This window comes from Pleurodeles waltl, chromosome 10 (assembly GCF_031143425.1).
Source record: "Pleurodeles waltl isolate 20211129_DDA chromosome 10, aPleWal1.hap1.20221129, whole genome shotgun sequence".
Classification (NCBI taxonomy): domain Eukaryota; kingdom Metazoa; phylum Chordata; class Amphibia; order Caudata; family Salamandridae; genus Pleurodeles; species Pleurodeles waltl.
In genome coordinates, this window is record NC_090449.1 from 1,066,280,811 (window position 1) to 1,066,304,686 (window position 23,876).

General features: G+C 50.6%; 1 protein-coding gene across 4 annotated transcripts in view; it reads right to left on the reverse strand.

Annotated features, from left to right (window-relative positions):
• WIPF3 (WAS/WASL interacting protein family member 3) overlaps positions 1-23,876 on the reverse strand; it is a 166,125-nt gene that overhangs the window by 36,592 nt on the left and 105,657 nt on the right. For 2 of the 4 annotated variants that reach the window (XM_069212105.1, XM_069212102.1), the window contains exon 3: positions 5,900-6,040. In XM_069212105.1, the coding sequence (XP_069068206.1) occupies positions 5,900-5,989 (90 nt within the window). In that variant the 5' untranslated portion in view covers positions 5,990-6,040. Of the gene's footprint in view, positions 1-5,899; positions 6,041-6,349; positions 6,369-17,577; positions 17,765-23,876 lie in introns of those variants that run through there. The other 2 variants (XM_069212103.1, XM_069212104.1) reach the window with 2 other exon arrangements.

A 23,876-nucleotide genomic window follows, 5' to 3' on the forward strand; every position in this document is an offset into this window, starting at 1 on the left:
TTAGCGCCTGGGTCAGGGCAGGCGTTAAGGGACCTGTGGGCTCAGAATGAGCCCAGAGGTGCCCTCCCCTGCCCCCAGGGACACCCCCTGCCACCCTTGCCCACCCCAGGAGGACACCCAAGGATGGAGGGACCCATCCCAGGGAACATAAGGTAAGTTCAGGTAAGTTTTTTTTTTTTTGGTGGCATAGGGGGGCCTGATTTGTGCCCCCCTACATGCCACTATGCCCAATGACCATGCCCAGGGGACAGAAGTCCCCTGGGCATGGCCATTGGGCAAGGGGGCATGACTCCTGTCTTTGCTAAGACAGGAGTCATTTCAATGGGGGATGGGCGCCTGAAAAAAATGGCGCAAATCGGGTTAAGACGATTTTTTTGCCTCAACCTGACTTGCCCCATTTGTGGACGCCCATACGCCATTTTCCCCCTACGCCGGCGCTGCCTGGTGTACGTCGTTTTTTCTCACGCACACCTGGCAGCGCCGGTCGGCTAGCGCCGGCTAACGCCATTCAATAAATACGGCGCCCGCATGGTGCTTCAGAATGGCGTTAGCCGGCGCTAATTTTTTTGACGCAAAACTGCGTTAGCGCAGTTTTGCGTCGAAAAGTATAAATATGGGCCCAAGGGTTTTCAGAGCTCTAAGCGTTTTCAGAGCTCTAAAGGTTTTCAGAGCTTCCAGGGGCAGCAGATGCCCAAAGGGGGTTGAGGGCCTCCAGGGATGGATAAGATTTGGCCCAGATAGCCCAGATGTCCAGCAGGTGTAGTTTGGGGACTATGGAATCCAACTTAAATACTCCTCCTGCTTCTTCAGGGCGTCATTTCAAGGTGACCGTCACTGGTGGGACGTGTCAAGATGTTTTTGCCCATAACACCAGCCCTGCAGGTGTGTACACTGGCCTCCAATTCTGGGGCACTAATGGACTCTAGACACCGTCGCGCACCCTGCCACTAAATCTGGACTCGGCTCTTCGTTGCTTGCATTAGATACTGACTTACCTACTTTAGCTACAAGGGCTCTGATTTATATTTCGACCCATCACATCGGTGACTGTTATCTCTCTGCTGAAATATACATCCCATAGGATATAATGGAATTTCGATTTTGGCAGACAGAGTAACTCATCCACCAAAATATACATCAGGCTCAAAGTCTCGACTTCAAAGCTCCACAGTGTGTAACGCCTCAAGAAGAAGCTGTGTCATGGCACATTCTCTCACCAGAGCTTTGTTATGAGCACAACCCTTAGATCTCTTAAATATAATTGTAATAATTGTAATGGCGCATGCATGGGTCTGAGATGCTTTGCGATAGCCCTGGCTCTGGAAACATTTGGGGTGTTGTAAACTGTCAAGCAAGGATTGAAGGTGGGGTGTGTAGAAGGGTAACAGAAGGTGCGTCAGTTTCCTTCATTTATGTATTCATTAGCAGAGGTTTTAATGTTCAGGTAACCATATGAGACCAGGGGTGTCAGCAGTCCCTGCTTTGGCAGCTGCAGCGGGGCTGGGGCCCTAGATGGGCCTCTTGTGTCTGCAGATCAGCAAAGACTCATAATGAACGTAACAGGGTGAATGGGTGGATGGGCGGGTGGACAGACGGACAGAACGCCGCAGCCAGACTCATCCTCGGCCTTCCCCAACGAACACACATCACACTGAAGCTCAGGTAACTACACTGGCTCCCCGTGCAGAAGATATGACAATTCAAGCTGCTGACCCACGCACACAAGGCTCTACACAGCCAAGGACCCGCCTACATTAACCACAGCCTGAAGGTCCACCAACTTTTGAGAAGACTACACTCCGACTCCCCTTCTCTTGCCCATACTCCCCGCATCTACTGAAGCAGAAGTGGAGGATGCTCCTTCTCCCACTGGAACAGCCTCCCAACGGACCTCCAGACCATCACCTCACTCATGAATTCCGAATGTCCCTCAAAGCTGTTCGAATAAGCCTTGGGGACCTGCAAGCCTCTGGATACCCTATTGTGTGATTTGCTGCACTTTATGGATCCTGATGGATGGATGGTGGATCGATGAGTAAGAGAAGGGGTGGATAGATAGATGTATGGATGAATGATTGATAGGATGGATGAGTAAAAGAGAGGAAGGATGTATGACTGGACAAATGGATGAGTGACTAGGTGAATGGATGATGAGAGAAAGAATGAATGAGTGAAAGATGGATGAGTGAAAGGGTAAATGGATGGATGAATAGATGAACAGAGTGAAAAGGTGTATGGATGAGTGAAACAATGGATGTGTGAAAGGGAGGTAGATGGATGGCTGGATAAAAAGGCTGAATGAATAGATGAATGAAAGGGTGAATGGGTGGATGGATGATGGAAAGGTAGATAAATGATGTCAGTGAAAGGAGGGATGAGTGAAAAGGTAAATGGATGGATAAAAGAGTAGATGTATAAATGGGTCACAGAGCGGATAGATGAGTAAAAGAATGGATGGCTGAGTGAAAGGGAGGCTGGATGGAGGGAGTGAAAGAGTGGATGAATGATGTCAGTGAAAGGATGGATGAGTGAAAAGGTAAATGGATGGATGAATGAGTAGATGGATGAATGGGTCACAGAGCGGATAGATGAGTAAAAAAATGGATGGCTGAGTGAAAAGGTGGAAGGATGGATGAGTGAAAGTGTAGATGGATGAATGGATGAGTGAACGGGTAGATGAATAATGTCAGTGAAAGGATGGCCGAGTGAAAGGGAGGCTGGATGGATGGAGTGAAAGGGTGGGTGGTTAGACTGAACAGGTGGATAGATGAGCCAAAGAATGGATGCGTGGATGATTGAAGGGATGGATGAAAGGATAGGATAAAGAGAAATGGATAAGTGAAAGGATGGATAGGTTTGAATATTGACGGATGGTATTGTGACAGACTGAATAAAGGATGAAAGACTGAATGGATAAGAGAACATAAAGGAGAAACATGGATAGCAGGTGGATGGGAGGATGAATGGATAGATGATCGGATGGAAAAGTCAAGCAAACTTTTCTGGGGAGGGTTGTGATGACTGTTTCACTTGCTCTGTGCATTAAGAGCTTTGGGGGTATTTATTTTTCTGGCTCCTCCCTTGTGTGTGACTGACAGTGCCCCAATCCTTCCAGCTTTACAAAGATGCAGTCCTCAGTTGTGACTGATTCTGCCTTAGTCGTGTTGACTTTTCACATTTACTCACACAAATATTCAGAATTGTGGCGGACTCTCACCCAGCTCGACCGACCTCTCAGAGGAAACTTCTTGACTTGCAACAGACTCTGCCCAGCCCTAGTGGTCTTCGGGAGCGTAAACCTGGAGTACGACTGCCTCTACTCCTGCCTGATGGCTGCTGAAAGCCACAAGCCTGACATGTGATTGACTTGGCCCCAACCCAACATTCCTTTAAGAAGGCTGAGACTGATAAGAAAGGTTGCAATCAAGAGTGTCAACACACAAATGCTTTCAGCTGAAACTGGTGACAGGACCGGTAGGCGACAGAACCTCGCTTGCTGAACCGGACCGGGCGGTCTCACATATGGTGGCCACACCCCCAACTCACAATGCATGTAACACGTCACGTGTACTTGTTTCTTTCCTGGACAATTGCAGCATGTTTCTCTACTAAGAATTCACTTGAAAATTTACATTTTACATAATAAGTCCAAACATGTTTGTATATATGGTATTTGTATGGTGCAAAGCTACCCAGAAGGCAGGGGCGCGCTCTGCAGGGTGAAGGTGAGGAGACCGAGAGAGGGGGCTCTGGGAGCAGAAGGGTATGGTGACTCCACTGGGATCTTGTGTTCTTTTAAGAGGCGCATTTTCAACTCTTTCCTAAATTGGAGCAGCTTTGGGGCAGTCCTGATGGGGACGGGAATTTTGCTCTCGAATGTGGGCAGGGGCATAGTTGCAGGGGGTCTTTGGGGTGTTAAACCCCCCAATAAATGTATTTTCTGGCAAATAGTTGGGTACAGGTGCTTTCAGTCGGCTATGAAGAGGTCTCTGTCGGATTTCACCAGGAATTTTCACATAAACAGACAAAAACGCACACACTCCCTCCATCTCTGCCTTGAAAGTCTTCAAAAATGTTGCTTCTTTTACAAAGAAGTCTTTTCTCTCACTACTGCCCCTGCCAACCCACATGAGTCCCCCTTTCCACCGCCCCTGAGGCCCTCTTGTGTGCCCTGCTTGTAAACATTACATGTCAGCGTGATTGTTGGAACATCTGAAGCTCACATCCCTCCCATCTTGCAGATCAATCTACGCCCCTGATCGGGTGCATGGATGGAAAAAGCTGCTGTTTTTTTCTATTTTTTACACTTAGTCTGCAGTCTGTGTCCAAGCTGTGACTGTGCCGAGAACCACCAGAAATGGCGAACTTGTCTGCAAGGTAAGCGAGTTTGCTGGTTGTGATGGCTTTGTGCATGATCTAGCTCAGTGGTTCCCACCCTGTGGTCCAGGGATCCAGGGGGTCCATGACTGTTTAGAAAATGTTATAATATGAACAGATTAGGGGGCATTTTTAAGAGCCCCTAGTGCCACTGGAGCGAGTTTTCGTGACACTCTGTGGCACTATGCCCTGTGCTGTAATTTAGAAGGTGGCGTTACGCCACTTTTTGTGGCTTAACGCCACCTTGTAAATATGGGCGCTTGACACGCAGCACTTTGCGTGGAAGGGGCGTGCAATGGGTGTTCCTGTGGGCGTGCCACATCAACACCCATTGTATTGTGACGCTGCCCCAGATTTACGAGTTTTCGTAAACCTGAGGCAGTGCCTAAATTTAACGCCACCCCAGGGGTGGCGTTAGCATGGTGCAACAACAAGAAATACTTTTATTCCTTCTCATTTTTACCTCTTTCTATGAGTGCTGCATTCCGCAGCAAACAGAGCAAATCAACATTTAGGATTGTTTTTGTTTAGGGAGGTGTCCGTTCCTGCACAAAAACAATCTCCCCTTCAACGCAGCTGTGTTTGCACCATGGCGCAAGGGTGGCTTTGTTGGTGCTCGGCTGCAAATTTAGCGCCAGTGCAGGGGACAACACTGGTGTGTGCTGTATTTGATTAAATACGGCGCATCCCTGCGTTGTGAAAATGACGGAGCACGGCGCTGCCAATTTTGGTGCAGCATCGCGCTCTGTCAATATGGGCCTAGGTCCACAGCTTTCAGTAATGACTCATTGCGGAGGGTTCCCCGAATTCCAGTAATGATTCAGCGGGGGTCCCCGGGTGCCAGTACTGATAGAGTGGGGGTCCAAAGAAATCAAAAGGTTGGGAACCCCTGATCTAGCTGGATTGAAAATGCTGCGGGCAGCCGGGAGCCAATGGAACTCCGGATTTGCATTAGCCATGCGGCCCAGCCTGCCCAGCTTTGTGACTCGGTCCATCGTTTGCAGCCCACCCTGGCCACGGCAGGCCACGCTGGACCAGCAGTCATGATAATGGTATGGTATGCTATGGTAAGACCTTAACAGGCGACTGCATATGTGCCACCAAAGACATCCTGGCCTGGCGCTTCCCAGGTCCATGCGTGATGCGCTGCTCCAGTCCAGGGTTTTTCCTTTAAATTCTGGAACCTGTAGTCCTGTTTTATAATGACATAAATAAGACTACAAATCCCAGAATTCAAAGGAAAGAACTTGGAATGGAGCATCACGTCACGTATGGACCTGGGAAAGTTGGCTGGGCTGCTGGGGGGCAGGCAAGTTCCCTGGTTCCTAACTTGAGTCAAATCTGTGACTTTCCATTCTGCAGACAGTATGTGTAATTCCAAGGTTTCTACGTATATATTTATACACGCAATGAATGCCCACAGCGGTCTCAGGAGACACCAACAATCTTTAATACAAAGCTATTAGACAGGAATAATTTACTGAATTATGTTCGAATACATTGGCAGAAAGGCATACTGTACCCCAGAAAACGGCGGGGGCGGCGGCGGTGGTGCCGGGGGGCCCCCGGATGGGAGCGGCGGAGGAGGAGGGGGCGGCGGGGGTACAGGCATGGCCCCTGCCTTCACTGGCACCCCGCTGTGATCACACGCGTGTCCTCGGATCTGAAAGACATTGATAAAAGAGTTTAAAACAATCATATGACCAGAGCAACCAAGAGAATGGGGGGGGGGGCAGACTTTGCACTTTCTGCTGTGCACGGAGCTGCTGATAACATGCAGATAAGCAGGCGCTCGCGAGGGTGATTGTGCAACTCACACACAACACACATGACGCATGTCACAGTGCAGGGGCCCCCTCTGCACGCAGACACTACACACACTTCACCCCAAACTTCCCCGAGGTCTGTGCACTGAACCCCCGCATTCCCTGGCCAGGGCTTCACTAGTGAGGTGATAAGCGCGCGCGCCCACATGCTGTCTTCGAGGCGCTCCCCCGGTGCTGCTGAACACCTGGTCCTGATTCCACCTCCCCCACCTTGCTCTGGGTCAAAGTCTGGTGATGGGAAAGAGCTCCCACTGGCCGCCTAACAAGCACCTCCAAAGCCAATCACTCGGCCACGGCTTTTAAAAGAAGTTCACACCTATTGGCTTTGCTAATGTTTTTGGCTGATGCTGGTCTGGACTGGCACAAAAAAGGCGATGCTGGTCTGTCAAGGTGACCGCACTCACGTGCACACACGCAGGCGTCTTCAACTGCACGTTTCATCCAAAAAAAGGCGCGCCTCATCTATTCAGTACTTTCCAGTTATAAAAAAAAAAACTGTCGTCTATTGCTGATTGAGCCCTTGTCCCATTAAGGGCCTTTGGAACCCCTCTTTCCATTAAGAAACACCCCCGAAGCACAGGAAACCACATCACATACGTGTCTCACGTGCAGGAAACAAATCCAAGGTTCAGGTCACTTGGCCTTAAACAGAGATGTAACGTGACCCCTTCGTGACCTCTAGGATTACTGCTGTTTACAGGTGTCAGCAGATGCAGGAATCTCTGTCAAGTGCAAAAAAACATTTTCAAAGCAAAGACAGAACTATTCCAGATTCGTTCCTTCCAGCCGGTTTGAACTTCTTTGAAATATTTAAGGCATTTATTTTCTTCCGCAGACAAAACCCCTTCAGGGGAAGTTTACATTATCTGAAGAAAGTGTCACCTCTTTCAGGGGGTGTGGCAGGGCAGATCGGATTAGACTATTCTTATTGGAGCAGGACCAAGGCTGATTTGCATATGGTTCTCAACCTCTGTAGAGACACTCCATCAGGGGGCGTGGCCTGGCAGATCAGACTATTCCTATTGCAGCAGGTCCAAGGTTGATTTGCATATGGTTCTCTGCCTCTGCAGAGGCACTCTTTCAGGGGGCGTGGCCAGGTGGATCAGACGATTCCTACTGGAGCAGGGCAAGGCTGATTTGCATATGGCTCTCTGCCTCTGCAGAGGCACTCTGGGCAGAAATCCAATGGATTAACAAGAAGCGAGGGCGTCTGACCCTGTCAGAGACTTTTGAAACCTTCCGGCCACCACCTTTTGTTTTATTGTGTCAGATCAGTAGCCCAAACGTGTTGTTACGGTATGCAAAGAGCCAGCTTAGGCGCTGCACCACGTGTAGAGCCAGTTAACAACTTTTTATAGAGTAAAAGAAAAACATTTTTTTAAATAAAATATGCAAACTTTGCAGCAGATAGCGGATTATATGTCAAGCCCAGCAAATTCATATTTGAGGGGAAAAAAACTCAGCAGCCACGCGACCGGCCCAGATTCCCAAAGCGCTGCTGGTTGCCACAAACTGTAGAAAAGTGCTATCCAAATGCTCATAAAATAAATCACCCATGCCGGAACAACATTCCCAATCCTAGACCACTGTCTTAGTTCTACTCGGTGTCAGGCAGCCTGTGTGAGCACCAGCGCCCCCAGGCTGGCTTTAGGGCGGTGCGGCTGGTGCAGCCGCGCTGGGCGCTGACCTGGGGAGGGGACAGGGCTGTGTTCAGCAATAACTTACAATTTAATAGCACTTGCTGCACTCAGCTTTCCAGCAGCAATAAAAATGTCATGATAACTTTATTATTCCTGACAGAGAGATCAGAGTTTTGTCTGGTGGCAGTTCTGACACACATAAAGCAGCACAGAGGGATACTATTAAGCCTGCTGCAAAGAACGGATCTGTATTTTATGTGGATAGCTCAGTGGGTCACTGCTTTTGTCACAGAGATTCTTTTGTTACTATAGTTCATAAGATACAACCATAATATAGAACAGTGACTGTTAAGATCTGTCATCAAAGGGCATAAAATAGATTAGGACATCATATTTTATCCCCAGTCTTTCATTATCTATTCCTAATGTTGCTTAAAATGTTTGTTTGGGTAGATATACATTCTTATTAGTAAAACCAGCATTTACCAGCACTTTAAAGCAAATGAAATATATGTGAGAGAGGAGCTATGGAGAGATGAGGAGAACTTTTGCCCAGTGGTAGTGAGGGAACCCGAGGAGAAGGTCATGGATTTGTGGGGGGGCCAAAAAAGATTGTTGCACTGGGTGCCCCCAGCGCTAAAGCCGGCCCGGGGTGGCCCTCAGGCTAGCATCATGAGGGAACATTAGACATATCGCCTGACATCGTAGTCTCATTTATTAAGCACTTCAGACCTCACAAGGGACATGGAAAGCATTATATAAACACCTATAACATGGTTTACAAATGAGGGAGCCATGTGGTCCCCACCGCCCTATCTCTAGCACAAAACAAATCAATGTTTACAAACTATGTGACAAAGTAGTTCTCAAAATAAATCTCTTTCAATTAGGACATGAAGATTATTTTGCCCTTTACAGTGACGAGGCCCCAGAATTTGATGCAAGCAAGGCTCAACCCTGTGGTTAGTATCAGAGTAGTGTCATGGAAGTTTGGAGAGGCCACACAAGCGAGGATGCAAAGCCAGTCCAGAGTGATCGCTGACCACGCCCCTTCCCACATAAGTCCCACCCAAACCCCTCCCACAGCAAAACAAGTGTTCCTTTGACTCTAATGCAAGCAAAGAAAATGGACCTCCTGCCCCAGTGGGGTAACAAACGAAAGCCATAAATGTGGTTGGAGCTCACTCACAACAACGGACCTGGGTGTCACTGCTTCTACTGCACGTACCACTGAGATACACCCCCTGATCCTAGGATGACAACCTCACTCTGTCTCATCATGGACGCCAATTCCCATCTGGAGCTTTTAACCTACCAATCATCGGCAGGAAATATATGTCTAATTAATTACATGGAAGCAAGTCAAGACTAAGACACCCAGAATGCATTAGGTTCTCACATCAAAGTACCACACTAGAAGCAGGCTCTCTAATGACGAAGTAGAGAAGCCCCAACAGGCACCCCCCCTGTAGTCCCACCCCTCCCTGCCTGCACCCCAAGTGCAGGAGAGGTCCCTAAAACAGACTTTTAAAACAGGCTTGCTCACAGAAGTTTGTTGTTTCCACACTTCTAATGGTCTCTGTACACAAAGAAGAGAGTGTTGTGAAACGCAAACACCCCTTGTGAGATTCCCCACACAGTTATGTTGACACAAATCTTGCAGAGCTACAACCACATCCACCTCTTCAGGCAGCTGTACAATACCACAAGGTTTTCATATGGGTGTACACAGTGGTACACCTCGACTGCTTCTACCCTGGAGGTGCTAAACACCTGTACACGAACTCCAGAGTACACAGATTTCTCACAAGCTTCAAACTATCACACAAGTAACAAGACTAGACTTTGTGTGTCAATAAGGACTTTTGCAGAATGGCAAGGAGCTGAGCTGTTATCTGCACAGTGGGCATTATTCCCTTATTAGAACACTGAAATGTTGAGGGCTCTATTGAAGACAATGGAGTCAGTGGCGGCTGCTGCAAATCTCAAGGGGGGCGTCGGAGGGAGGGAGGGGGGTAGGGGGAAATAAATTAATAATAATGAAAAAAAAGGACCTGTGCTGCTGCTCCGCTGCCCTCCTAGGATGGACGGCCAAACTGACATGCGCACTTAAGTGAACAGATTCCAGTCCACTCCTCCTTCCCCCTTCCATGGCCCAGCCACGCCCCTCTGTGTACATGCTGGCTCTTAGCCAGTGGGGCGACGCTCCTGAATGGAGTACCTCCAGGCTTCTAATGGCCGGTAAAAGCACGGAGCTCCGACATTCCAATGTTTGTCTTTCACAGCTGTTGCTGTGAACGAAGGCCTCATGGAGCCTGAGAGGATTTCAACTCCTCGGGCTCTGCAAGGCCTTTGCTTTACTAATTACAACATTCTGCCCTCTAGAGGCAGAATGTTATAATAGCCTTATAGTCCACTATTGCTCGGCTACACTGGCCATTGAAGGACCGGCCCCTTGTTAAAGATCCTCTCATTCGGCTTGGGCCTTTAACGCTGGACGGGCCTTTAATGGCTGGTGGGCTGTCAGGCAATATTGGACCATTGGAATGTCGGGAGCTCCATTGAAGACAATGTAGTGGCTCAGGGCCAATAACAGCTGATGCCGGCCACCTGCTCCAACATTCCGATGTTTGTCCTTCTGGTTCTCCTTCTCTATTTAAGAACATTCTACCCATGGTGGGTGGAATGTTCTAACAGAACTGTAGCCATGCTGCCTCCTGTCATACTGGCAGTGCTCGTGTTATAAACCCGAACCTGAATCTTGAACCTGTAATTTATTCAGTAGAAGGCATTTAACAGCCCTTGTAACCCACAGTGGGGGTATAGCATTGTTTTGCATTACAGAATCTTATTTGCTTCTAGTTTCGTACACGTGATACTTGGCAATTCATGTATCATGTTTGACTCCACATTAGGAAATGTGCTAGTTGAGTAGCGCTTAGACGCAGTCTGTGTGCACCTGTTTGGCTCGCATTAATGCCTGCTCAGACACTATACTCTTTTTGTTTCAATGTTCCCCAGCGCTTAACTTGATCCAGTGGTTGCAGGTGGGGCCCACCGGTTTGGGTACCAGCACTTATTTTTATCATATCATTCTTTGATCCAGAGAAAGAGAGATAAAAACACAAAAGGGAGGGAGAAGGAGGAGAATAAAGGCCGAAAAACAGTAACAAAGGGATAAAAGCAGGGATGAAAAAGAAGCCGCAGGAGTGAGATAAAGGGCAGGGAGTGTTTGGTGGTGGATTAAAAATACAACAGGTGAAGTAAAGACTACGCAAACATGGTCTCCAGCACCACCCGACTAAGGATAGCGACAATCATGGGCTTCCGCGCAAAACCTAGGGCCCAGAAACGTATTCCTACTCAAATTAACACCACTGTTCCGTAGGTCACACCACATGAAGGTTTCCTGGAAGTCCGTGGAGCCCTAGAGATCCACCTTTTCCGCTCAGCCTAGCACAAAAACGCAACCTCAGCTTCGGACCCTCCCCCATGGTGCTTTGCACCTCAGTTAGATACCAAAGTCCAACTCCTCCAGGAAGCCCCCTCAAGGTGCGCGAAGACCTTTCTTCATCTTTCCGACAGGTTTTCCATCTCACTCTGCCTGCATCTGTGGAAGTCCACTCTGGCCTAAATCATAAGTACTTTTTCTATGACTGTAGCCTCAGTCACGTCAGCAAAAGTGCCCTGGAGCCTTTAGTCACAAAGACATTCACGTTGCACGCCTCTATAACACTTGGAAACGACTTCAGCCTTTCATCTTTCCAACAATGGTAAAAGTCAATAGCATTACCTTAAGAGCTAATTTTGTAAAAAAAAAAAAAAAAAAAAAAGGCAATCATTTGCAATGCAATGGGTCTCATGTTTACTTGAGTTAAAGCTATTAGCGTTGTAAACTCCTAACTGGACTTTTCTTGCCACATAAACTGAAAAGTAAGACAGTTTCACATAAGCGAGCCGACGGCTGCCATTAGCGTAAAGTAAACACACAAAAGGAAACAGAAGTTCGCTTGCAGTGAAACGTATCAGCAAAAGTACAATTATCCATGTAATCGGCAAAAGTGAAATTATCGATGTAACCGAGTCGACATAATGCAAAGCACTCAACTACTGCCCAGTGAGATCGTGCTGCCTATGAACTAAAGAGAAAAAAGTAGTCTAAAAACAGTATGGAAAACATGGAGCCTCGTATGTTTTCAGTAGTTGGCCGGTGCGCTCGAGGCGGGCTAAACACCGGAAAAGGCATAACATATGCATGCCTTTCACTAATGAAAGCAAGCGAATTGTAAAAGGCAAGCCAACGAACCAACCAAACTGATGGGCAGGACATGGGCGTGGTTACAAGCCTGTTTAGAGATAAGAACAGGGACGGAGCGCTTTGCGCTCGACCCTAAAAAATGAAGTGCCGGGGTCCAAGGTATTTTTGGAGATGCAACTACCGCTTGCACCACACATTGCCCCTGCCAGCACTGCCGAATGTCAGTACCAAGACGAGTACTAATCAGCACACTCCTACAAGTCTAAAATGTGGAGTGCACCAGGCCACCCAAAGCCATCAGGATTGCTTGAATGTGCTGGTGTTATTCATTTTAATGTATATTTAATTGCTAAACGCTCTGCTGAGGTGTAACCCCAAAAATAGACCAACAGTGCCACCAAGTGGTGGATTGTCATTAGAGCCTGTGCTCAGCCCTGGCAAACACCAGCTCAAAATAAGCAGGTTAAGCACTGATTAGATTGGGTGAAAGTAACAGCCATTATTTGTGGTGCGTACAAATGATAAAATCTATATTTGGGGCCATCATTAAAAAAAAAAAGTCCTTGAATGCCGCTCCCTAAAATGTTCACTGTGTACATGCCCATGTACCATATAGATTCCTTAACGTTCACAGAAATAGGAGTTACTTCTAATAGGAAATCCATATTAGGAACCATGAAATATACAGGATCCTGCTGTACAGGAAATCAGAGGTCAGGGACAGTTGCCTAGTGCCGATACCCAGGCATTATATTTGACCAGTAGAAGAGATGGAACTGTTTTTTTAAACACAGTCCATTACAATAAACACCTTGCGTAAGGGCCTCTAAGGGGTTGGTGCCAAGTACTGAATAGTACTGGTGACTGCATCAATCAAGGCTCACGCAACAAAACTTACCACCACAGCATCTACGTCGCCAACTGTAGTTTTCCACATGCGCTATAACCTGTAGAAGACTTGGAAGGTTCCACTTGGGGCTGTTTTTGTGGCTGCACTAAAGAGCCCCACAGAGGTCACTTGACAGGAGTGGACAACGTCTTCCATTCGAGCACATATGATTAAAAAGGTCATGAGGCTAAGGCAACAATATGTGTTTACTTCGACATAATCTCATGTAATTTCTGGTGTTTCGTATTACACTTGTTGCACAAAAAGCCCGAGATAGTGTCACATCATGTGGCTGAGATTTAGTTTGGCTACAAGTCTTATGGGGAGAATGGGAACAATGCGAACGAAGGTCCTCCTTTTAACACAGGTGGTTGTCTGTTGCTCATGAACAGAGTGACAGTGTTAACCCAAAGTGGTACTCCTTTTAACACAGGTGGCTCTCTGTTGCTCATGAACAGTGATATTGATCACCCAGAGTGGTCCTCCTTTTAACACAGGTGGTTGGCTGTTGCTCATGAACAGAGTGACTGTGTTTCCCCAAAGTGGTACTCCTTTTAACACAAGTGGCTATCACCCTCATTGTCAGTCGATGGCAGCTGATTACAATAGTGAGATTCAGGAATTTCTTACGTGCACTGCATTAGGGAGACTTCCTACCGGCTCTTCCAGGGTACATCAGTCTGTTTACATGACGGGTCCCTTGACTGCCCCAGATTGTATGTGGTGTGCTAGAGAGTATGATACATGAGACGTGGGGCGCCCATAACTGGGTTTTATCATGTGCGTATGTATCCCCTGAGGTTTGGGGTGTCCCTGCTCAGGCCGGTCTGCTTAGACGGAAGGCCACGCCCAGCTCAGCCTGAAGAGGGCGCTAGAGCTTGGCGGATGGGATACTCCATCACAAACATGAGGGATAACCCATCCGCCGGACTACAAGTCCAATATATCCTATAGACATCGTACTACGGAGGTCGGGCCATCTGTGCGTTTCTGGGAGTAACCCGCCCGCCAAACTCTAAACCAAGCCCTAAGTTACTACGTGAGGATCCGCGCACCGCTGCGGCGATCTAGGACTTGCTATCGAGGGCGATGATATCAACCTGCAGTAACATCACGCCCAGTACATCGGCCTACCACCATACCTTTGATGTAAGTATACCATTTTTATTTTTTCCCTAAAAACATGTTGCCTTCCCGTGAAGTGGCCAGGTTGATGGAATGTGGTGAAGTGGTGATCGGACCATCATGTGATATAAGAAATGCGACATGGGTGGGTACGGCACCCCTGCTGCACACATCACTACGTCTGTGATCACCCGTAGATGGCTGTAAGTGACACAAGCCTAGCGTGAGGTCTGTGCACATCTTCACGTGTCAGCACTTGTCAGTACTATGGAAATCTTCAAGAGTGACTGCCACATCTGACGTGATGGCCAATGAGTGACAGCGACCTGCGAAGAAGGCCCTCTGCGCCTAGAAACCTCTGTTCCCCCTGCAGGAGCCTGCATGTGAACGCAGAGCCAACAGAGGGCTGTGTGTCGCGGACTCATCGTCTGCACCTGAGTCCACATCTACAAATGTCGCTGCGAAGTCCTGTGCGACATCACCGCACCCACTCCACAGGTGGCAGCAGTCTCTGACTCGAGAAGGTGGTTCATATGTTACAGTCACTGTTGCTAATCGAGTTCTGGGGGAGAAGTAAGGCGCTGCACCGCAGAAATGCCAGGACGCGCTCTTCTCATCCTTCCAACTCAGCGAACAGTGAGAACGTGCCAACAGGAACTGACGCAGGTGCGCGACTGTCAGCGTTCACTTCCTTAACCCGACACTGCGCGTGGCCTGTAGCTCAGGTTACACCTTTGCAACTGTATCCATTTCATCCGTGAGCAGAGCCTGCGAGACAAAGAGTTACAATGTAACTGTGATACTTGCAATAGCAACAAACTGACCAGAAGGCTCAATTAGTTACTAAGCACACAGTTGGTTCATGCAAATAAAAGTCTTATATTTTTCAAAAGGGGTGATGCAGCGTGGGCAATATATTTATTCTGAGAGATACGTGACCAGGGTAACACATCACCTTTCAAGTGCATAACAAGGACTGTTTGGACTGACAGCACCCTAGCAGTCAAAGGCGAAAGAGAAGGAGTTAGCAGGTCACTGAGCTCTCAGTAGCATCTGGCCCCTGTGTCTCCAAGAAGAGCGCCACAAGTATTGTGTTGTTGAGTTGCACAGGCCCAGGAGAACCTGCCTGAGATCAACACACACCAGAGATGCAACACTTTGGACTGCGATCATCAGCCCAGCGAATAAGAAACTCACGATGGATTTACAGAATTATATCTCCAGTGGAACTAATTATGTGGATTTTTGTTTTTCTAAGATATATATTGAATGTGGCTGTCCTGAGACTATGACTGCATTTTACAAGTCCAATGTTTTATATCCATTGACCCCCATGCCAGTGTGTCTGATGCTGGTTCATTGCTGCACAATCATTTGCCCCATCACAACATCACATTTCTGCCTGTAACTTTACATGCCACAATCCAGCTGTGACAGCAGACCAATAGTACTCAGAGCGCGTCTGGCGGAGCTCCAGCCTGGACACCTCCCAAGTGCCCACACTCCTTACACCAAGTGTACACCTGACTATTAACACCGCTTGAATGGAAGGGTTCCACCCACCTACCTGAAGGAAAGGAGTGTTACTGAACATCCAAGACCCCCTAACGTGCATCCACTAACACCCCTGGTGCAGGCCTCCCTGAGTTCAGTAAAATCTTTAAAAACAAGGCGGCCAGTCAGCTGGAAAGCGTCTTTAATTGTTAAACACCCTGGATGTGTCAATCAAATCTCCATCTGCATGACTAGACCAAAACCACCTCACGTTATAAGGACACTCTCCTCGCCATGTTGGGTGAGGGTCACTCGGCACAACGGATCCTTTCCAATATCTCCGCTGCCTTTGTTACGTGGACCCTTCTAGTCCATGGAGGCGTCTTTTAAATATGGTCAGCGCCGAAGATTCCACTCTAGCTCGGTTATCGCGATCCTTCGATAAACGGACCGCATGAGCTTAGAGTCGTGTATGCCACGATGAAAATATTTTCACGTGCAGACATGCTTTCCCTTGGCTTATGTAATGTTTACATTGAGCAGCTGCTAGAACAATTTAGAGAGAACAGGCAATTCTTTTAATTTGATGCTAATGGTGCTCAAGTCTAGAGACCCAGTAGGATTTTAAACTGTTGACTTCTGTGGACGCATTTGAATCATTACTGGAATCCCCCGCCCCTCCAACTGAGTCATTATTGGAAACTGGGGAATCGAGGCCTAAGCAAATTATATGATATGAACCCCCAAAATACACAAAAGTACAAAAAACAAGTATACACCAAACAAGTGCTCAAATATTGACATATTTTATGTAACTATCAAATCAACTTTGCTTCTCTGTATATATTTGTATTAATTTGTATGTATTAATTAATATTCTTTAATTCTGTAAAACAGTTGCGGACCCCCTGAGTCTGCCCCACTGACCGCCAGGGGTCCTTGGACCACAGGTTAGGAACCACTTCTCTAGAATAACACAAGACCCCAGTGGCTATGTATGCAGAAAATGTATCCAGAAAAGGCATGTTCCAGGGTTACATGTGGGACAGAACATGGGTAACAGAAAAAGTGGGTGCTGCAGAAAGGTCTTATAATAAGTGGATCTGGCCTAAGAAGCTTGTAGAAGGCTTAGAGACACAGGGACCACCCTGGCTGGCCAAAGCTCACCCAGGCGGTGAGTGCCAGGGATGGCCACGCCCAAAACTCGGGGGTGCAGGGCCAGTGGCTCCCCATCTAAAATACTGAACAGCCAAGAACAGTGGTTCCCAACCTGTGGTCCGGGGACCTTTGGGGGTCCGTAAAGCCTCTTCAGGGGGTTCCTGACTGCTTAGAAAATTAAATAATATTAACAGATTATTAAAGTGTACATAAATAAAGTGGCGAAATGTAGAATTGAACATTTTGAAACGTACTTTAAAAGTCAAGGAATTTGAAATAAAAAAGCTGAAAAATTGAGATAAAAATGAAATTAGTATCCTAAGATTGATTTGTGGGAATAGTGCAGGTGCAAACAGAATATAGTATGGACGATGTGTGGCTTCAAATGAATTTAGATAAGCTCCAATCTTCCTATTAAAATGTTTTATTTATTTATATTTTTTGCAAATTAAATAAAATGTGTTATCATTTGTGTATGTGTTGATGAATGCTTGTTTTTGTGGTTCAAATTACTTGACGATGTTTAGGCCGGGGTCCCCGGCTTCCAGTAATGGCTTTCGGGTCCCTGGATTCCAATAATGATTCAGTAGGGGTCCCTGGGTAGGGGTCACTTCTTTTCACCAGTGATGTTTAGTTAAGTTTCTGTAGTTGTCAGTATAGCGCCTAGACATGTTTTACCTATTGTAGGGAGAGCTATACGAGTGTAATTAACCATTTACGTGCAATATATTGTGCACCTGCCACTGAACACACAAAAACACACAAGAAACGCTGGCACCGGCCCACATTGTCTGGCGCAGGTCAACCTACCTGCACCAGTGCTAGAAGTCGGTCTGTGCTGGGTGTGGAAAGGGCTCCGACTCTGCCCCGGCCCTTCTGTCCTGTCCGAGGCGCGGACCTGCTGAGTCCCGTTGAAGGGCCGGTCTCTGACCTGGGGGTGGGTCACACACGCCCCTGAAGGGTGGCTTCCACTTGTCTTCTCCGTGGCTGCCCCTGGCTGGCCACCCTGATGATCCAAGCTTTTAGCGCGTCTCAGACTCTCACTGCCACCTGGCACCGTGCCCGCAGACTCCACTCACGGAGAGTGCTCGACTTCCGGCCGTCCTTGGCTCCTGGCACCGCTGACGTCAGCGGCTCTTCATGCTTTATTACTGAGATGTGGTATTATTATACCCAGAGGCCTCTGCGCGCCCTTGGCACGGCCCTGGCTGCTGGCGGCGCGCCTCAGCCAAAGGGACAGCAGGGGTCAGCCCTGCGCCCTCCTCCTGGGTGCACCCTGTGCCCTCTTCTTGGGCGCAGACCCGAGCCCTCCTCCTGGGATCAGCCCTGCAATCTCCTGCTGGGTGCACCCTGTGCTTTCTTCCTGGGCGCAGCCCTGCGCCCTCCTCCTGGGGGCTGACCTGTGCCCTCCTCCTGGGTGCAGCTCTGTGCCCTCATCCTGGGTGCAGCCCTGTGCCCTCCTCCAGGGTGCAGCCCTGCGCCCCTCTCCTGGATGCAGCCTTGAGCCCTCCTCCTGGGTGCACCCTGTGACCTCTTCTTGGGCGCAGACCTGTGCCCTCCTCCTGGGGTCAGCCCTGCGCCCTCCTCCTGGGGTCAGCCCTGCAATCTCCTCCTGGGTGCACCCTGTGGCCTCTTCCTGGGCGCTGACCTGTGCCCTCCTCCTGGGTGCAGCTCTGTGCCCTCATCCTGGGTGGAGCCCTGTGCCCTCCTCCAGGGTGCAGCCCTGCGCCCCTCTCCTGGGGTCCGCCTTGCGCCCTCCTCCTGGGTGCAGCCCTGCGCCCTCCTCCTGGGGTCAGCCATGCGGTCTCCTCCTGGGTGCACCCTGTGCCCTCATCCTGGGTGCACCCTGTACCCTCCTCCTGGGTGCACCCTGTACCCTCATCTTGGGTGCACCCTGTACCCTCATCCTGGGTGCACCCTGTACCCTCCTCCTGGGTGCACCCTGTACCCTCATCTCGGGTGCACCCTGCGCCTCTCTCCTGGGGTCAGCCCTGCGGTCCCCTCCTGGGTGCACCCTATGCCCTCCTCCTGGGTGCAGCCCTGTACCCCCATCCTGGGTGCAGCCTGTGCCCTCCTCCTGGGTGCAGCCTGTACCCTCATCTTGGGTGCTGCCCTGCGCCTCTCTCCTGGGGTCAGCCCTGCGGTCTCCTCCTGGGTGCACCCTATCCCCTCCTCCTGGGTGCACCCTATGCCCTCCTCCTGGGTGCACCCTGTACCCTTATCCTGGGTGCAGCCCGGCGCCCTTCGACTGGAAGGAGGGAGCTGTGAAGCCACAGGAAGTCCGAAACCACCAGAGTTCACACCTTCTGAGGACCTGACGTGAGCGGGCTGCCTCTGCTATTCTCGAGGCTTGTACTGGTCGCACCCACGGGTCCTGTAAAACCACATATGGTTTACAGAATTTGAATAGGCAAATATTTGCTTAAAAAATATCAAACGAGCCCTTTTAGCTTTCATCCTTTAAATTTATAAAACATATTACTATTTAAAGTTCCCGGGCTGGCATCAGTCATTGCTTCAGAGGTTTACTTGAAGTCACTTGGGAGGGGGTTAGTACAGGGGGCAAAGTTGCTTATTTAAAACAAAGGGGCTGATTTGGGATAGCACCGTAGGGAAGCACCTCACGGGAGCACCAGAGGAGGCCGGTGTGCCTCAGTACAGCACCAGGACATCAAGTGCCACCCCTCAGGGGAGCACCAGAGGAGGCCGGTGTGCCTCAGTACAGCACCAGGACATCAGGTGCCACCCCTCACGGGAGGACCAGAGGAGGCCGGTGTGCCTCAGTACAGCACCAGGACATCAGGTGCCACCCTTCACGGGAGGACCAGAGGAGGCCGGTGTGCCTCAGTAGAGCACCAGGACACCAGGTGCCCCGCCTCAAGGGAGCCCCAGAGGAGGCTAGTGTGCATCAGTAGGGCACGAGGACACCAAATGCAGCGCCTCAGGGAAGCACCAGAGGAGGTTGGTGTGCAGAGCACCAGAACACCAGGTGCCGCACCTCAGGGGAGCACCAGAGGAGGCTGGTGTGCCTCAGTAGAGCACCAGGAGACCTAGTGCCGCACCTCAGGGGAGCACCAGAGGAGGCTGGTGTGCAGAGCACCAGGACACCAGGTGCCGCGCCACAAGGGATCACCAGAGGAGGCCGGTGTGCACCAGAAAACCAGGTGCCGCATCTCAGGGGAGCACCGGAGGAGGCTAAGGGGCTTCAGTAGAGCACCAGGACATGAGGCGCTGCGCCTCACGGGAGCACCATAGGTGGCTGGTGTGCCTCAGTGGAGCACGAGGACACCAGGTGCCACACCTCAGGGGAGCACCAGAAGAGGTTGGTGTGCAGAGCACCAGAACACCTAGTGTCGCACCTCAGGGGAGCACCAGGTGAGGCTGGTGTGCCTCAGTAGAGCATCAGGATACCTGGTGCCGCACCTCACAGGAGCACCAGAGGAGGCTGGTGTGGCTCAATAGAACACCAGGACACCTAGTGCCGCACCCCAGGGGAGCACCAGAGGAGGCTGGTGTGCAGAGCACCAGAACACCAGATGCCACGCCTCAAGGGAGCACCAGAGGAGGATGGTGTGCCTCAGTAGAGCATCAGGATACCAGGTGCCGCGCCTCAAGGGAGCACCAAAGGAGGCCGGTGTGCACCAGAACACCAGGTGCCGCACCTCAGGGGAGCACCGGAGGAGGCTGGTGGAGCACAATGACACCAGACGCAGCGCCACACGGGAGCACTTTCTGCTCCCATGAGGCACAGCACCTTGTGTTCTGGTGCTCTCCTGTATCACCCAGTGGTCCCTTGAGGCACAGCACCTTGTATTCTGGTGCTCTACTGAGGCACAGTGCATAGTTTTTTGTTACTCTACTGAGGCACACCAGTCTGTGATCCTGTGAGGCACAGCACCTTGTGTTCTGGTGCTCTCCGGTATCACCCAGTGCAACCCTGGGGTACAGCAGCTTCTGTTCTGGTGCTCTACTGAGGCACACCACCCTGTGCTCACTCGAGGCACAGCACCTTGTGTTCTGGTGCTCTCCTGTATCACCCAGTGGTCCCTTGAGGCACAGCACCTTGTATTCTGGTGCTCTACTGAGGCACAGTGCATAGTTTTTTGTTACTCTACTGAGGCACACCAGTCTGTGATCCTGTGAGGCACAGCACCTTGTGTTCTGGTGCTCTCCGGTATCACCCAGTGCTCCCCTGGGGCACAGCAGCTTGTGTTCTGGTGCTCTACTGAGGCACAGCACCCTGTGCTAGCCCGAGGCAAGCATCTCGTGTTCTGGTGCTCTACTGAGGCACAGCACCCTGTGCTCACCCGAGGCACAGCATCTTGTGTTTTGGTGCTCTCCTGTATCACCCTGTGCTCTTCTGAGGCACTCCAGCCTGTGCTCGCCTGAGGCATAGTGCCTGGTGTTCTGTGCTCTACTGAGGCACACCAGCCTGTGCTCCCATGAGGCATAACGCCTGGTGTTCTGTGCTCCCCTGAGGCACAGAACATTGTGTTCGCAATAGGCACAGCACCCTGTGCTCTGGTGCTCTCCTGTATCACCCAGTGCTCCTCTGAGGCACACCAGCCTGTGCTCTACTGAGGCATATCACCTAGTGTTCTGATGCTCTCCTGAGGCATATCACCCTTTGCTCGCCCCAGGCACTGTGCCTTATGATCTGGTGCTCTTGTGTATCACTCAGTGCTCCTGTGAGACACAGCACCTTGTGTTCTGGGGCTCTCCTTTATCACCCAGTGCTCCTGTGAGACACAGCACCTTGTGTTCTGGTGCTCTACTTTATCACCCAGTGCTCCTGTGAGACACAGCACCTTGTGTTCTGGTGCTCTCCTTTATCACCCAGTGCTCCTGTGAGACACGGCACCTTGTGTTCTGGGGCTCTACTGAGGCACAGCATCTAGTGCTCTGGTGCTCTCCTGAGGCACACCAGTCTGTGGTAGCCCAAGGCACAGCACCGTGTGTTCTGGTGCTCCCCTGAGGCACACCAGCCTGTGCTCGCCTGAGGAACAGTACCCTGTGTTCTGGTTCTCCCCATGAGGCACACCAGCCTGTGTTCGCCCCGGGCAGGGAACCTTGTTTTCTGGTGCTCTACTGAGGTACACCAGCCTGTGCTCCCAGAGCAATAGCACCTGCGTTCTGGTGCTTACCTGAGGCACAGCACCCTGTGCTTGCCCAAAACACAGCACCTTGTGTTCTGGTGCTCTACTGAAGCACACCACCCTGTGTTCGTCCGAGACACAGCACCTTTTGTTCTGGTGCTCTACTGAGGCACACCACCCTGTGCTCACTCGAGGCACAGCACCTTGTGTTCTGGTGCTCTCCTGTATCACCCAGTGGTCCCCTGAGGCACAGCACCTTGTATTCTGGTGCTCTACTGAGGCACAGTGCATAGTCTTTTGGTACTCTACTGAGGCACACCAGACTGTGATCCTGTGAGGCACAACACCTTGTGTTCTGGTGCTCTCCGGTATCACCCAGTGCTCCCCTGGGGCACAGCAGCTTGTGTTCTAGTGCTCTACTGAGGCACAGCACCCTTTGCTAGCCCGAGGCAAGCATCTCGTGTTCTGGTGCTCTACTGAGGCACAGCATCCTGTGCTCACCCGAGGCACAGCATCTTGTGTTTTGGTGCTCTCCTGTATCACCCTGTGCTCTTCTGAGGCACTCCAGCCTGTGCTCGATTGAGGCATAGTGCCTGGTGTTCTGTGCTCTATTGAGGCACACCAGCCTGTGCTCCCGTGAGGCATAGCGCCTGGTGTTCTGTGCTCCCCTGAGGCACAGAACTTTGTGTTCACCTTTGGCACAGCACCCTGTGTTCTGGTGCTCTCCTGTATCACCCAGTGCTCCTCTGAGGCACACCAGCCTGTGCTCTACTGAAGCATATCACCTAGTGTTCTGATGCTCTCCTGAGGCATATCACCCTTTGCTCGCCCCAGGCACTGAGCCTTATGATCTGGTGCTCTCGTGTATCACCCAGTGCTCCTGTGAGGCACAGCACCTTGTGTTCTGGGGCTCTACTAAGGCACAGCAACTTGTGTTCTGGTGCTCTCCTGATTCACCCAGTGCTCCTGTGAGGCACAGCACCTTGTGTTCTGGGGCTCTACTGAGGCACAGCACCTAGTGCTCTGGTGCTCTCCTGTATCACCCAGTGCTCCTGTGAGGCACAGCACCTTTTGTTCATGTGCTCTCCTGAGGCACACCAGCCTGTGCTCCACTGAGGCATAGCTCCTAGTGCTCTGTGCTCTCCTGAGGTACACCAGTCTGTGGTCGCCCAAGGCACAGCACTGTGTGTTCTGGTGCTCCCCTGAGGCCCAGCACCTAGTGTTCTGGTTCTCCCCTGAGGCACACCAGCCTGTGCTCGCCTGAGGCACAGCACCCTGTGTTCTGGTTCTCCCCTGAGGCACACCACCCTGTGTTCGCCCCGGGCAGGGAACCTTGTGTTCTGGTGCTCTACTGAGGTACACCACCCTGTGCTCGACCGAGGCACAGCATCTTGTGTTCTGGTGCTCTACTGAGGCACACGAGGCACAGCATCTTGTGTTCTGATGCTCTACTAAGGCACAGCAGCCTATGATCGCCCGAGGCACAGCATCTTGTGTTCTGGTGGTCTACTGAGGCACACGAGGCACAGCATCTTGTGTTCTGGTGGTCTACTAAGGCACAGCAGCCTATGATCACCCGAGGCACAGCATCTTGTGTTCTGGTGGTCTACTAAGGCACACCAGCCTGTGCTCGCCCGAGGCGCAGCACTTTGTGTAATGGGGCTCTACTGAGGTACACCACCCTGTGCTCGCCCGAGGCACAGCATCTTGTGTTCTGGTGCTCTACTGAGGCACAAGGCACAGCATCTTGTGTTCTGGTGGTCTACTAAGGCACCGCAGCCTGTGCTCGCCCGAGGCACAGCATCTTGTGTTCTGGTGGTCTACTAAGGCACACCAGCCTGTGCTCGCCCGAGGCACAGCATCTTGTGTTCTGGTGCTTTCCTGTATCACCAAGTACTCCCCTGAGGCACAGGACCTAGTGTTCTGTGCTTTACTGAGGCACAGCACCTGGTGTTCTGGTGCTCTCCTGAGGCGCAGCACTCTGTACTCGCTCGAAGCATAGCGCTTAGTGTT